This window comes from Salminus brasiliensis, chromosome 6, assembly GCF_030463535.1.
Source record: "Salminus brasiliensis chromosome 6, fSalBra1.hap2, whole genome shotgun sequence".
NCBI lineage: Eukaryota > Metazoa > Chordata > Actinopteri > Characiformes > Bryconidae > Salminus > Salminus brasiliensis.
In genome coordinates this window covers 38,708,322-38,723,015 of record NC_132883.1, presented here as the reverse complement: position 1 = coordinate 38,723,015, position 14,694 = coordinate 38,708,322, and the positions used below count along the sequence as shown (strand labels likewise).

The window sequence follows — 14,694 nt, the reverse complement described above, 5'->3', positions numbered from 1 at the left end:
AGTGACCTCAAATAACAAAGCTCTTATTAAGAGTTGGCGGGAAGCAGTACATCATTACATACATTATAAACAAAGAACTCCATTGCCATGCCCTTAAAGCACCAGTTAGCAGCTAATTTAGTGTAATGGTCGCTCTTCGGTTTCCACTGCAGCTACCAGGCTGTCTCTACTGGCTGCCCTTCAGACAGACTCTACAATCACAATGCCACCTGCATGTGCATTAATAAGACTGATGCCTGCTTAGACTCTTATTAAAACCATTACTACGTTACTACTTCACCTGTCGGAGGAGACGTGCTAGTCTTCACCTTCCTAGTGTTTGGGGCATTGCTAGTGATAGGTAAAATTCACATAGACAGGGATTGGGTAATTGGCCTACCAAACTGGATAGAAAAATTATCTAAAAACAGAAATTAATAATAAAAAAGGGATTCTCCATCACATGCTCAAAGAACCCTTTGCAACACTTAGCGCTGACCCTAACCCGAAATACCAGGGTTTTTTTTTTTTTTTTTTAATGTAGGCTGACCTATTTCTTTATGTGTGTTTGATTGCTGTGAATCCATTAGTTATTTATCAAACCATGCCTTTGCTGTTATTTGTTTTGCTATCTGGCTTACACTTTTGGTGCCATAAAAGGTCTCCTCTTAAACCCAAACCTTTAAACACACAGATGTAAAGCGTCTGGGGTGATTTGCTAGTTAGATAACCAAGCTGGCCAGCCATCAAATGAAAACTAAACAAATCATTTGTGTCAAATTACCATTAGGCAATATGCCAGTTATTAGTGGTATAGTACACATTTGGCACTGTCCATTTGCTCAGAGTATTCACTATATGGACTAAAGAATTGGGACACCTACTCATTTTATTGTTTCTTAAAAATCAAGGGTAGTAGGAGTAACCATTTCTACTAGCCAGGGGAGGCTTTCCACAAAATTCTGGATTTTCCATGAGAAATGGATCGCATTCAGCAGCTGGAACATTACTGATGTCCGGATATTGGATGAGCACCACCCCACCTCGCCCCCCAACTCCCAACTCATCCCAAAAGTATGGTCATTGCACGGTCATTCCATAGAACATATTACCACAGCTCCACAGCTCTATGCTAAGGCACTTTATGCTTATCCGCTCCAGAGAGTCCTATTCTATTGGCAATCTTTCTCTACTGGGATTAGACATCCGTGTGAGCAATAGGTGCACCTTAAATAGAATTCATTGGAAGCTTTGCCCACAAACGTCTAGACATGAAGTGCATTTCACTGAGCACTCCACTGCATGCAATTGTATTCTTGTCTTACAGATTCACTATTTGCTTCTGGCTGTTGTCCAACCTCACGGTTCCTACCTGAAGAACTTCAGCTATACAAACTTAATGTGCGCTATTGACCAACCAGCTGTTGAGCCACACCACTGCACTGAATCAGACCAAGCTAAACCACTCTTACGAAAAGCTAATAAGGCTGCCAATTATTTCCCTAAAGTAGCATCAAAATATGGGCGGGGTCTTGGCGTTTACAGCTTGTTAGTGTATTCACACGTGGGGGGCTGTGGTTTGCCAAAGGACGGCATTTTTATAAATTCAAAGTAATGCCCAGAGTTACAGGCCCAAAACCATACCAGCTTCCTGAGAATACAATACATACATTCCTACAATACATTAGTAGCCATTTAAGCAATCTTTGGCCAATTGCATAACAACTCTGCTAATATCAGCTCTGCATAAAGCTTCAATTACTTGTTAGCTTTGTAATTTTAATAGAAAACTTAGCAAACATAAAACAAACAAAAACATTGGACATAAAAACATATCCTGGCTGTTCATCTAGGTTCATGTGGTAAGAGAGAAAATTGAATCAGTTCTACTTCCTTTACTCGATTTCCTTAAAGACTGGCAACAATTTGTGCACCAATTGTACCCTGTTACCGCCTACCCTTACATTTAATAAAAACAAGAAACAACTAAAATTGTGCTTTTACATATTTTCAAAGCAATTTTAATTACCCTTTTCTTTACAAAATTAAAGAAAGTTTGATTACAAAAAGCTATAAATGTAAAGCGGTCTCAAACTTCACACATCTAGGAGAGCTCAGGAGGTCTCAGCAATTTTGTCATTTGTTTTTCTTCCAATCTTAACAAAATACCCAAAGGTCTAGAGACCACAACATGCCTATTTTACAGGACAAAGACAGAAATAGAAAAATCTTTTTCAAGAAAGCAAGCTTCTGGGTCCTTAGGCATGTGCACTGAAAAGAGGACATGGACATCAATTTATTTAAAAAACAAAATAAAAATAAGAGAAGGGGGAAAAATGTGTTGCAATATCATTTCTTTCCAAAAAAAAAAAAAATTTGGTCAGTATAGACTAGTCTATAGCTGACGTTCAACTGACATTTTACCAACCTCGATCAGCTAACCCTCCAAAAATGCTCAAGCAAATGTGTATGAGCTCAAGCCTTTCAGAGACATACAGCAGCTGTCTAAATATGGGTTAGAAATGTAGCTGGTGCTGGGGAAAACCACATACAGTGATTTATATACATCTCCAGGATATGCAGAGAAAGAGAGAGAGAAAGATTGACTGATGCAGCAGGAGGATGGATCACCGACGCGTGGGCATCAACAACTGTGTAGCGGTCACTGAATCTGGGAACAGCTTGTGATACGTGGGGAGGGGCACATAGGCAGCTGTAATCATTTTGCCTGTTATGATAAAAACAAGACAAGATACACATCAGTAAGACATGCACATAACCTGATTACTAACCCATGTAAGACACTTCAGTTTCAGTTTGGGAGCATCAGTGAAGTTCTTACCTGCAAACCAGCGCCCGTGCAGGGCACTGACAGCAGCCATGGCAGTAGGAATGGTGGGACACTTCACATACACATTACCCTGTAAGCAAAGAGGTAGTCAGTGCTGCAAGCTCTTGAATGGCTGTGCCAGAAAGCCTAATTAGCCTTACTCTCCCTGGGTGGCATGATTGCCCAATTAAAAGCTCCACTCAGCGTGATGCTAGGCATTGGTTATGCCAAAGACAATGGATTCATCATGCAGAGCGTACCTGTGGAGAATTCTTGTCTACATATATGTGTACAATGCCTCCGTGTTTATTGCACTCCTCAATGACATCATCCTGAATTTCTGTGTCCCAGCCAGGCTCGTTTTCTCTAAAGAACAACACAAACACCAATTAACCATTGTCAATAAACATGTGGTACATAATGAACACAGAATATTGGAGAGACTCACGACTGTGGGTTGAACATGTTGGAGAGCTGTAGGCAGTGAGTGGCCAGTGGTTGAGTGGGAAGGTTCATGGCCTGGTTCATGCTAGGACTGGGGATCAGGGCAGGGTTAGCTGTGGTAACACAAAGACAAGTATTTTAAAAGATGGTCTGTTGTTCAGCAGCTATATTACTTACATTGTCCATTGCAGGTAGTTTAGGCTTTTTTTTTAACCATCTAAAGTATTCTGACACCTTCGTGTATATATAAAAGTGCATACTGTGCAGGGCTTGGATCAAGGTGGCAGCGATATCAACACTATGAACCGAGATAAATGGAGTTTTATTGAGGGATATCTTAGACCAGCCTGAAATGATAAAGACTGTTGCTTAAGGTTTATGGTGTATGGCCACAATTTTCCTCAGTGTGCACAAGGCATTATCTCACAGGTTCACAAAGAAAGTGCATTGCACTCCTCTTTAGTAATGTAGCGGACCACAATCATCTAATTCAGGGTCTTTAGTCCAGAACAGCTGGATTCTGCTGTCCTGATTAAAATCAGTTATTAACCAAGTTTAATAGGTGTGTGTGAGTAAAGCCACTAAACTGTGCTTGGCTGCATCACTGAAACTTGTATCACTAAAAAAGGCAGAATAGTAAATGGGGTTCTGCATTAAAAAGGGGGGACACTCTTTGCAGAATGTTAATTAAACACAACAGAAACTTTCAACAAGTTGGCTCAAATTAACCGCAGAAACCAAGAAGCCTCCAATATAAATGCACAAATCCAGCATTCATAATGAGATTACAAAAAAAAGAAAACTCTTACCACCAGGCAGGTTACCAAATGGTAGAGAGCCACTCATCTGCAAGGCCTGCTTGGCAGCGGCAGGAATCTGTAGCCCAGTGCCTAGAAAGAGGGAGATACAACTTAGCAAATACACAATATCTAAAAATAAACCAAGCATTTCAAGTAAGATTAACAGTGAGGTTAAACCTTAATATTCTATGTTGATTACAGTTGGGAGGTATAACAGCAGTTTTTAAAAATGTTGGCAGCATCTCAAATTGATGGGGGGAGGGGGACCAACAAAGGGAAGAAAAAAAAAAAAAAGCAAGCCTACCAAGGTTGCAAGTAACAGTTTAAATAAATTGCAGAGCAAGCAAACCTGGATGATCCAGGCTACTAAATGTGCCATTCACTCTACTTTGTACTCTCGGATAAGGCTTTACTCTCTAAACGTTTATTTGAGCCTCAGTTACCTAGAACACAGTCTGTGCTATGGTGCTAATCCTGCTAGCTAACTTATCTTCTACACAGATGACCAGCTACAAGTACAAACATGGCAGAACCTCATTTTGCCTTTGTTACTCCCAAGACCAGTTGGTCAACTTTGCTCTCTGAGAAGTTATTGTTACCTCTTGTCTCAGTAGCTCAACAGTTATCCAATAGCAGCTGCATGGTTAACAGAGCTAGCTTTTGTAAGTGGACTTTCAGGCAGCCAGCCCTGAATTTGTTTTGTGGTGAGCCGTTATCCTGCTGAGCTCATGTTAACCACCTTGTCTCTTCCGATTTACTTCTGTGTGCAAACTGAACTTTGTCTTTGATCATGTTTTGGTTTTAAAATAACGCAGGATTAGATTGTAAAGAGGTCACATAAACCTAGAAGCATCTGTGCTACTTGTGCAATGTATCATCCCCACCCCACCACCATAATGCAGTGTGATGCAGTAATATTTTAGACAACATAAAAAAAAAACGTGGATACCCCCCCCCCCCCACCCCCAAGCCCTATTTTTTTTTTTTTCCCCTCGAGGAATACCCCTCAGACAGTCTGCACCCCAACAAGAACACAAAAGTTAACTTCACAGTAATCTCTACCCTCTGCAAGTCGGGCCATAAGCTGCAGGCGGCCTGTAGTGCCCAGGTCTATGCCTGTTCTCTCCAGCTCATCATTGTCCAGAAAGGAGCTGGCAGATGAGGCGTCTGAGCGCTCGGTCACGTGTCCCACTTTCATTGGTCGGCCAGCCAGCTCAAAGCCGTTCAGCTGTTCCAGAGCCTTTTTGGCACATTCAGCATCTGCAAACTAAAACAAAATGAACACATTTAAGAGACATCTTCGCAAGTTACGTCGCCCATTAACTTGACTCTCCGATGGTCTTCTAAGCAGGACTATCAATGAAATACTTACTGATATAAAGCCGTAACCTTTTGACCTGCCCGTCTCACTGTCCATCATTAACTGGATGCTCTCGATCTAAACAGGGAATAAGCAGACCTAACACTGAGTGGCGTCTCTCAAGCACTTGGTATTAATATCCTTTATGTATATAGGTAGATGTCAAAATGCATGAATGCTGTGACAACTCTCATGAATACAACGACAACCTCACCCTGCCAAAAGGCTCGAAGATGCCTCGGAGCATGTCCTCAGTAATGTTAAAGTGCAGAGAACCCACGTAGAGGCGCATAGGCCCTGCGCTGCCTTTCTGCAGGTTTTGCAAGGCTGCTGCTGCCCTGTTCTTTTCAGCCTAGAGCATACAACAAGACAGTCTGTTAAGACCTAGCCAAAATGGGTGGGCCTGTTTATGCTAATACAAATTGGAGTTGTTTTTAAACCTGTGAGGCCTGAACGATGATTGGCACGCCCAGCAGCCTCTGTCCTGTAAGCCCAATAGCCAGTGGCACAGAGGTCGCTTCAACAAACTCAACATAGGCAATACCCTTAGACCTGCGAGAGTTCCGGTCTGAAATCATCCGCACATCTCGCACCTTCAGGAAAGGAGAGAGAGAGATTTATATATATCTCACATAACCACAAACAACAAATTGCTAAATTAATTTGAGGGACAAAACTTGAATACAAACATACTTTTCCAACAGCAGAGAAGAACTCCTCTAGGTCTCTAGGTCTAATTCTGGCAGCCAGCTGCATGCAGAAGACCGTACGGGAATCCCTTTCTTCTGCACTGAGATTATCGATCGGCTGCCTGTGTAGGGGGGAACGAATGTACAAACAAACAAAAGTACGTATTGAGGCATAACAGGGCACTAACTGCACTGCATTTAAAAGGAAGAAAAAATGTTCACTATGGTATTGGCAATTGAAGCCTCAGAAAAACTGCACTTAAACTGTATTTTAACATCATGAACCTAATATCAGTACAAAGATTAGATGGTTGAACATTCAATAAACAGGGGTAATGGCAACACAGGAGAAGTTACCTTACCTGATAGGACTCTTTTCTTTCTTGAATGGGCTTTTGCTTCGATTGTGTTTGTGGCTGTCGAAGGGGGGGAGGGGAGGGAAAAAAGAGAAAAGAACGGGTCAATTTTGTACGATGACAGATGTGTATGTTAATTCACATCACTCACATTACAGACAGCAAGAACCACACAAGGAAATTAGATCATAAAAACCTTAGTTTGGTGGGTGGGCCAATCTTCCCTCCAGGACCACCGTTAAATTTCGGCCCCAAGCTATGACATAAAACATGGGGTTTGTCTGAGAATTACAGACCAGCCAGAAAACAATGGGAAGGGCTACTGCATACTGGCCCATGAGGGATAGTCTCTTCCAGCCTAACTGAGAGATTGCCACAAAGGTCGAGCCAGATGAAGAACACTCTAGATCACTCAAGTGTTGGTGAAGACCCTCTTAGAACCAGCATGAAGCAGGTTACAGGGCTAAAGTTTCTAATCACAGTAAATTTAAATGCAGAAATACGAGATGTGTAACTACAAGTAAAGAAGGACCTTCTCTAACTTTGTACCAATCATGGAGCGCTCCACATTGACACAACTTTATTAAAACAGTTGTGGGCCAAGTTATATTTAACAGAGCAGCTCACCGACTGCTCACACCTGCCTTACTAACGATGTGCATACATTTTTATTACAGACTTTGGCACTGTTTAATAGTCCCAAACAAAACATGAGGATGCTGAGGTAACTTAACTATCATTTTCCATGAAAACATCATTACATTTATTGGATTTGGAAACTGACTTGTTGAAAGTTTACTTGAGTTAAACACAGCCTTTGTCCCTCAGGGAAAAAAAAATGTGCCACTTTGGTGAAACAGTCCCTTGAAAACCATGTTTTTGTGTGCAGCATGGTCTGCTTTTAAAAGCAAACCTTGGTTGGTAAAACATCACTGTTCAGTATATTACATCTGTAACGTCTCCAAAATCGTTATGTTGTGGCATCAAATGGTTGCCATCCTTCAGCCTTTTCAGCTTTAACTAGAGCATGGCTTTACCAGAGAGAGAGAGAGAGACACACCAATTGGCTTTTTTTGTTACAATGAGTTAAGTGCAACCATATGACAGTGAGACAATGGCAACCTATGGTGGATGAAACAAAAACATTTCGCTTTGACTTACACATCAAATTTTAACAGTATTAGACATGTCCACTATTTTAAGAAACAATCTGAACAGTCAGGGCTCTCTTTAAAGAGCCCAACATTAGCATGATGTTTCGCCGAGAGCAGCGCCTCACTCTGCGTCCGAGCCACATGAAACCACATATTGTAACCCCTTTTTAACCCATGTGCTCTGCTGTAAAACTAGGGAAGGCAAATCACAATTGAACATCTCATTAACACTCCTACAGCCATGTCTGGCTGTCAACAAACAGCAGATGTGTCGCCCTGAGTGCTGGCACACCGAGAAGAACCATACTTACTAGGGGCTTTTGCGGCCTCGATAGCGTCCATAGCGCTCGTGGCTGCGAGAGCGCGAGCGGCGCCGTTCTCTGCTGCGTGAACGCTTCTTCTCGCGGCTGTGGCTCCTGCGGTGGTCCTTGCTTTTCTTGCGGTCCTTGCTCCTACTCCTATGGTGATCGCCACTCGGGCTTCGACTGCGCCTTTTCCTACACGAGTGAAAGAAAATCACATCAATCACTTGTGGGCAATTAACATCATGTTTGAGCACCACCCCTTAACATTCAGAAACAACAGAAACTACAGCATGTCTACTCACTTCCTGCTGTGTTCTTCATGGCCATTAGCACTGGAAGACTTGCTGTCACCCTAAGCAGGGTTGATAGAAGAACATCGTGAGGATGAACAGGATACATAGCAAGTCGTCAAAGGAATGGGGGGAGGGGGAGGGCAAGAAAAAACAAATACAAAATATTTTTATTTAGAAAAACAATTTAATTAAATGGTTGTCAGTTTGGACAGGCTTCTACCAGCAGTGTTTTCCCTTCTAAACTTCTTCAGGTCAATATTCTTGACCTTAATACAGTTTGCTCTGTCATATAAAATCAAGAGACAATGCTGTTCTTCTAGCTAAGCCTTAAGCTTGCTGCTAAGGACAGGGTCGCTAAATGGTTTCCAAGAGTTGATGCTGTCATTCCGTGAGATCTTCACCCATTTGTGCAGTTGGACTTTGAGAGTGCGATGCCATCTCTGTCTCACATCTCGTCCTGAAGCAGACAGGGATTTACACGGCTTAGTCATAACGGCTCCCAAGAGACACGGCATCAAAGTAATCAAATTTGTGCCCACTCTACAGAGGAACTATTGTTGTGCTTATTTAAATAAATTAAAAAAAAGTAACCTGTTCCTAGTAATGGATTAACTTGGCGTGATGTACCAAAATGTACCAGTCTAATGGAATTTCCTATGAGCATATAGTAAACTTACTGAGGAGAGACATGATGTATTGCTAGTGTTAAAGGCATGCAAAAATCATGATGCTGGCTTATTTGATCTGGAGATAATAGAATATATTGATTTGAGAGACAGTATTCATATTCTGCAATTTTGTTAGTTGGATTATTCAACAGGGAGCAAAGGTGTAGCTGCATTTTCTGACAGAATTGATAGGCATTAATAGACAGGTTCTTATTATTGATACAGTTCATGACTGCTGAGCCAAATACTACATTTCTGTGTGCTTTGTGCGCAATGTGGTGGCTGAAATGATCTCGCAGCTACCATGACTCCCACAAAAAAAGTTACGATTACGGAATGGTGTGGCTCAGGCCGCCGTAAAAAAAAATGTGAATACTGCCTCTACTTCATGTCAGGTTATGTCCCTGTTTCATCCATTGCCATTCGCCTTGCTGACACCAAGCAGGCGACTGGATGTTCTAAGATGTAGGTCTTTTGATATTTGACCTAAGGGATCACAGTACATCAATACATTCCGCAATGACTACCTTACTTTTTTTCACACTTCACACTGGAATCAAAGGTGTATTCAGGGAAGTAGAGGTGAGATATCATTAGGCAAGTCTACAAAAAGAGATAGACGGGCATTTATTTGTGATTCAGATTATTTGCTGAAACAACACACAAACAACAGCAATCTCTCTACCACTCAGACAGACAAGACTTGTCAAGTCAGACTTATGCTAGCAAATACAGGGCTTCCGAGATGCCATAATTGTAACAACTACTCAGTCATGTGCAAAAGAGCATTAATGCCAACTACTGTGAAGTGAAACAGCCTCGCTCTGTCACCCACCTTCTTGTAAGGAGCCTCAAGCATGGCTTCGATATCAAAGTCGTCTGCCATTGCTGACCTGTCCGGTGAAAAGAATTTGTGTCAGTCAATCACATTTTAAAAAGATGTCGGTCTAAATATTAATATTAATCATCATTAAACTTAATTGGGCTGTTCTGCCAGTATACTGTATGCACTGTGGCTATATTCCTTCACTGCTGTAGGTTATGGGTCTACTCGAAGACAGAGATGTCATTGTGCAGGACATGGCTCCTTTGGTTAAGATTACCTTACTGTAAAGTCTCACACGTTGAACATGTTATCAACACGGAGCCCCTGAAGTGTCATGGCAGAAAAATAACATTTATTTCAAAACTGAACATCTCTCAGTTGAATAAATCGTTCCCTTGGTTGAAATAAACACTAAATATTGCTTAATACTTCAGGGGCTTCGTAGATCAAGGCAATACATATAAAATCACTACAGTAAACGTAGCTAGGCTATAGCTAGCTACGTTAGGGCACGGTCTCCTGAAATGGGCTTAGCTAAGTACTAGCTAGCTACAAGCAACCAGAAAAACGTTTTCGTAGCCCTCCAAAATGTCAACTTTAATATTAGAGTTATAAAATACTGGTATACGGGCACTGGTACACCACAATCAACAGCATAAACACAGCAAAACGTCTCACATGCCTGCGTGTTTTAGCTATCTACTGTTGTTCCTTTAGTTGATAGCTAACGTTAGCGAGCTAGCTAGCTAGAAGCAAAGGCCTCAGCCATAAGAAGACATGCTAAGCTAGCCTGAGACGTCCTGTCTGTGTTTAAAAAACTAAACCTAGCACACTTCATCGTCAGCTCCTGCGAACTAAGCAAAGCCAGGATAATAATTCCAGGAGAAACAAACAACAACCAACTGATAGGAGGAATACCTTGCGTGTGTTTCCGTAGAGAGTCGTCGCGAAGTGATACTGCTGTAAACAGACAGCTATGCTAAGCTAAGCTAGCACTGGCAGGCTGACGTTATGCTGCTCTTTTCACTTCACCGAGGAGTTTTAGGCAGTAATGGTCGTAACTGTGACTACTTAACCCCGTAGAGCAAAGCAAATGATGCAGTGAATCAACAAACGGCGTGTTTAACACATGCCTTCACACTCCGCCAGGGCAGTTAGCCGGCTAGCTAGCTACCGTTACCTTTGTTTCTATGTGTTCACAGACAACTTCCTGGAGAGCGCACAAAATGGCGACGGCGCTGACGAGGGGTTTCCCGTTCTGAACTGCATGGGGGTCGATTAGCTGGTCGGGGGTCTTTTAGGTGGCAAGAGGCTTGCCTTCAGACGCAATGGAGTCAATGCCTGCTAAATGCAATATGCCTTACTATACTCTGTGGGGATTTGTGTGCACATTGATAAAAAAAAAAAATAAATAAATAAATAAATAAAATAAAAAAAAACATATATATATATATATATATATATATATATATATATATATATATATATATATATATATAAATATATAATATATAATTAATCTAAGCCCAAAGCTACATGCAAGGATGGCCCCTGCTGGAGTGAAATGAGTTAAATGGGGTTTGCTCGCAGGTATAAATGGTTCAAATTCACAAACCCACATAGAAAATATGAACATTTGGCATGTTATCATGCATATAAACAACACAGATATGTAATACAGTGCATCCATGTGTAGTGTAGTAGGTGATATAGCGAGTCATAAGGAGATCAAGGCAGACTCGCCACATCACCTACTACTCTACACAGGGATGCACTGTATTACATATCTGTGTTGTGTATCTGCATGATAATATGTCAAGTATTCATATTTTCTATACAGATATATAATACAGTGCATCCATGTGTAGTGTAGTAGGTGATATAGCGAGTCATAAGGAGATCAAGGCAGACTCCCTTCAACCATCGGCCATGCTGCCTCCATGTAATCTATGTAAGCAAGGATGTCCCTCCGTCTCCCCATCACTTAGGCAATGCTAGCCATCACAGGTGCCTGTCAGCTGATGTATGCGTATTGGCAGTTATTGGCCTCCTCCAAGCGTGTTGAGCTGTTGGTGAAGAAGTGGTCAGTTGGCTTAATATGCTTAGAGGAAGCACCTGCTAGCCTTCCCCTTCCCAGTGTTGGGGTCATTGTGTGATGACTAAATTGGCTGTTCATTTTTAAGAAATGTCATTACTTTATACCAATGAATTTCTGTGGCTTTTTCCATAAATGTAATTGTTAGACATGAAAAGGGCAACAGCCTCATTGTAACGTTAAAGCTATGAGCAGATTTACGCATTTCAGAAGTGCAGTGTTTAATATGCCCGTTTGTGCCCTCTTGTCTGACCTATTTTCTTTTCATTTTGTAAGACAGTGTTTCATATAAGTTTATCAACTGATCACCAAGCCCTTCATGAGCTGGATCAGGCATGCTGAAGCAGGCACTAGTTGAACCTGTGCAGGGCAGTGGGAAAACAGAAGGTGGGTTTTGAAACACAAACACTATTATTAGGAATGTCATGCCAATTACATCATTCTTTATATCCAAAAAGCTCTACGCCACGACTGTTTTCATTACTTTACTTTTCTAACAAGTGAAGGCCAACAACATAGGTTACTATACATGGCAACATTAGGTGCCCATAAGAACAGGCCAGGAGTACAGCGGAGTAACCTCACCCCCTACCAGGAGCTTGACACAAGCATTTGCTTACTGTGATCATGCAGAAGCTATTATTTTTCCTCGGGGAGTTTTCTTTCATTTTGTGCGGCTTCGCATCCTGAAAAGGGGTAAGCCAGCAGGCTTTGTATCTTCTAAAAACTGAGGAAGTAAATCTGCAGGAAAAGGACCAAATCTTTTAAATGCAGAAATGAACCACTAATGCACCAGATGATACTAATATTGATCTCCTCCTCTAACTCGATTAGACCAGGGTGTTCCTTAATACCAAGAACGTGAAGAATGGGAAGAATGTTCTTGACAGGTAACCATGTAAGAACGAACTCGCAAGAACATAAGGACAGAGGACACCTATTGAGATGTGCTGTGTACTTGCTATTGCGCAATACAACGAGAGTTAAATTATACTACTGTAAACTAGAACTGTAAAATCTGCTGTTCAACTTAACCCCTATTATGCAAAACTAATCAGCTTAGCTAAAGCTACCACAGGATGGTACACGAGACTCACAACATAACAGAATAAGCAATTGTTGTTTGTATCAAATGAATTTAGATTTGACAACATTATTACCCATTTCTCGCCTCAGGTGCAGAGTTTATTTAAATACGAGAACTTTTACAAAATTTACAACTGTGAGTCCGACGCAATGTCCAGGGTATAGTTATTTTCAGTCAAAGACTCAACTTCTGTCAAAGGCAGTGGTATAGTGGTAGAGTATTTGAACTGTGAGACAATCTTTGTACATTTGTGCACCTCAGTGGATTGAACCAAAAGGTGATTAAAGTTATGACAAAAAATCTTCCTATCTGCTTCTTCCTGATCAGGATCCAGAGGTCTGGAGCTTACCCAGCATCATTGGGTGCGAGGCATGAATACCCCCGTGGACAGGGCGCCAGTCCATTGCAGGGTAGTACACACACACATTCACCAATACCTAGGGGAGAATTTAGCATAGACAGCTCACCCCCATGTGTATTTGTGGGAGTTGGAAAGAAACTGGAGTTCCCAGAGGAAGACCTTTCTAGCAGAAAGACACACAAACATTTATGGAACATTTCTTATTAATGCCATTTTTAATAAACAGGAAAATAAACTGTATTTTCCCTTATGAACCCATGCAGGTCTTAAGAGAAATTTAAACTAATATTATAATAACTTTAATGTCCTAAATAACTTTTAATAAACTCCTGCTTCTGAAATTCTGAAAAACACAACACAAGCCATGAAGACATAAAATATATGCATATAGTTTATATATTTATGTATATATTAGGTTCTGAGATTGAAAGGGGCCCTTAAAATGTATTCATTGAGTTTTTGGCAGAATTTTTGAGCTGTGGCGCTCAATGTAATATAATTTTATGGGGCCCAAAATCTCTGGCAGCGCCCTTGTACATTTACTGATCAGCCGCTGTCTATTATATCAGCTCCACTTATCATAAAGAAGCAGTTTGTAGTTCTAAAATTACATACTGTAGTCCATCTGTTTCTCTGCATACTTTGTTAACCTCCTTTCACCTGTTCTTCAATGGTCGGGATCCCACAATACTGCTCTGTGGTGGGTCATTCTCAGCACTGCAGTAACACTGACATGGTGGTAGTGTGTTAGTGTGTGTTGTGCTAGTTGGAGTGCTTTTTTTATTGCTTTACTGAGTAATTCCTATTAATTCTCGAAAGAAACATTATTATGTCTAATGTTTATGGCAAGCCATTTTAGCCCAACATACTAACACAGTTTTAACTAGTAAAAGCTCAGACATCAGATCTACAAAGACACTCTGCCTTGTCATATTACCAGGACCACAAATCCTTAATGTAATCTTGACAAGTCATATGTGACCATTGATTTACATGCATTCTCTCTCTTAGTGAACTTTCTTGAGTATGCAGAGTTTGCAAAACTAATGAACGTGCCCTTTAGCCTGCTGGATATATATTAACACACATCGGACGGTTATCACAGTTTATCAGATTTGAAAAGTGTTTACAGCAATGCAGTTACACAATACAGTTTATGGCTGTAGTTAGACCATAAAGTTTTGTAGACTGATATATAGGTGAATACAATAGAAGCTTCAAATGTCCCGTTCTGGCAGGCACACGGTAAAAATGTGATTAATGAAAGAAAGAACAACAAACACACAAACATCTTCATAAAGATCTAATTAGAATGGGTGCATTAATGGAAAATACATCTCTAAAATAAAGGTCACATATTTAAAGGTTTACAGTTTACATATAAGATTACCACCGGTAAAGATGCAGTAAACAGTACAAAGTTACATGCTGTGTAGTGTAATTAGTG

The 14,694-nt window shown here is 41.0% G+C and overlaps 1 protein-coding gene across 1 annotated transcript; it reads right to left on the bottom strand.

Moving 5' to 3' along the window:
• Positions 1 to 2,234: 2,234 nt before the first annotated feature.
• Positions 2,235 to 10,937, bottom strand: rbm39b (RNA binding motif protein 39b). Its single transcript, XM_072682325.1, has 16 exons — positions 10,623 to 10,937; positions 9,714 to 9,771; positions 8,220 to 8,269; positions 7,924 to 8,109; positions 6,655 to 6,714; positions 6,465 to 6,518; positions 6,107 to 6,224; positions 5,854 to 6,006; positions 5,628 to 5,765; positions 5,426 to 5,491; positions 5,116 to 5,320; positions 4,063 to 4,143; positions 3,258 to 3,366; positions 3,070 to 3,175; positions 2,822 to 2,900; positions 2,235 to 2,707 (listed from the first exon to the last, which is right to left on the bottom strand). Exons 2-16 carry the CDS (start codon positions 9,762 to 9,764, stop codon positions 2,607 to 2,609), a joined length of 1,557 nt encoding a protein of 518 aa, XP_072538426.1. The 5' UTR covers positions 9,765 to 9,771; positions 10,623 to 10,937; the 3' UTR covers positions 2,235 to 2,606.
• Between the last annotated feature and the right edge of the window lie 3,757 nt (positions 10,938 to 14,694).

Coding starts and splice junctions, on each gene's coding strand:
- rbm39b (XM_072682325.1), bottom strand. CDS start 9,764: ATGGCAGACGACTTTGATATCGAAGCCATGCTTGAGGCTCCTTACAAG. Junction 6,225..6,464: donor AAAGAAAAGAGTCCTATCAG/GTAAGGTAACTT, acceptor CCCCCTACACAG/GCAGCCGATCGATAATCTCA. Junction 3,176..3,257: donor AACATGTTCAACCCACAGTC/GTGAGTCTCTCC, acceptor GTTGTTCTTTAG/AGAAAACGAGCCTGGCTGGG.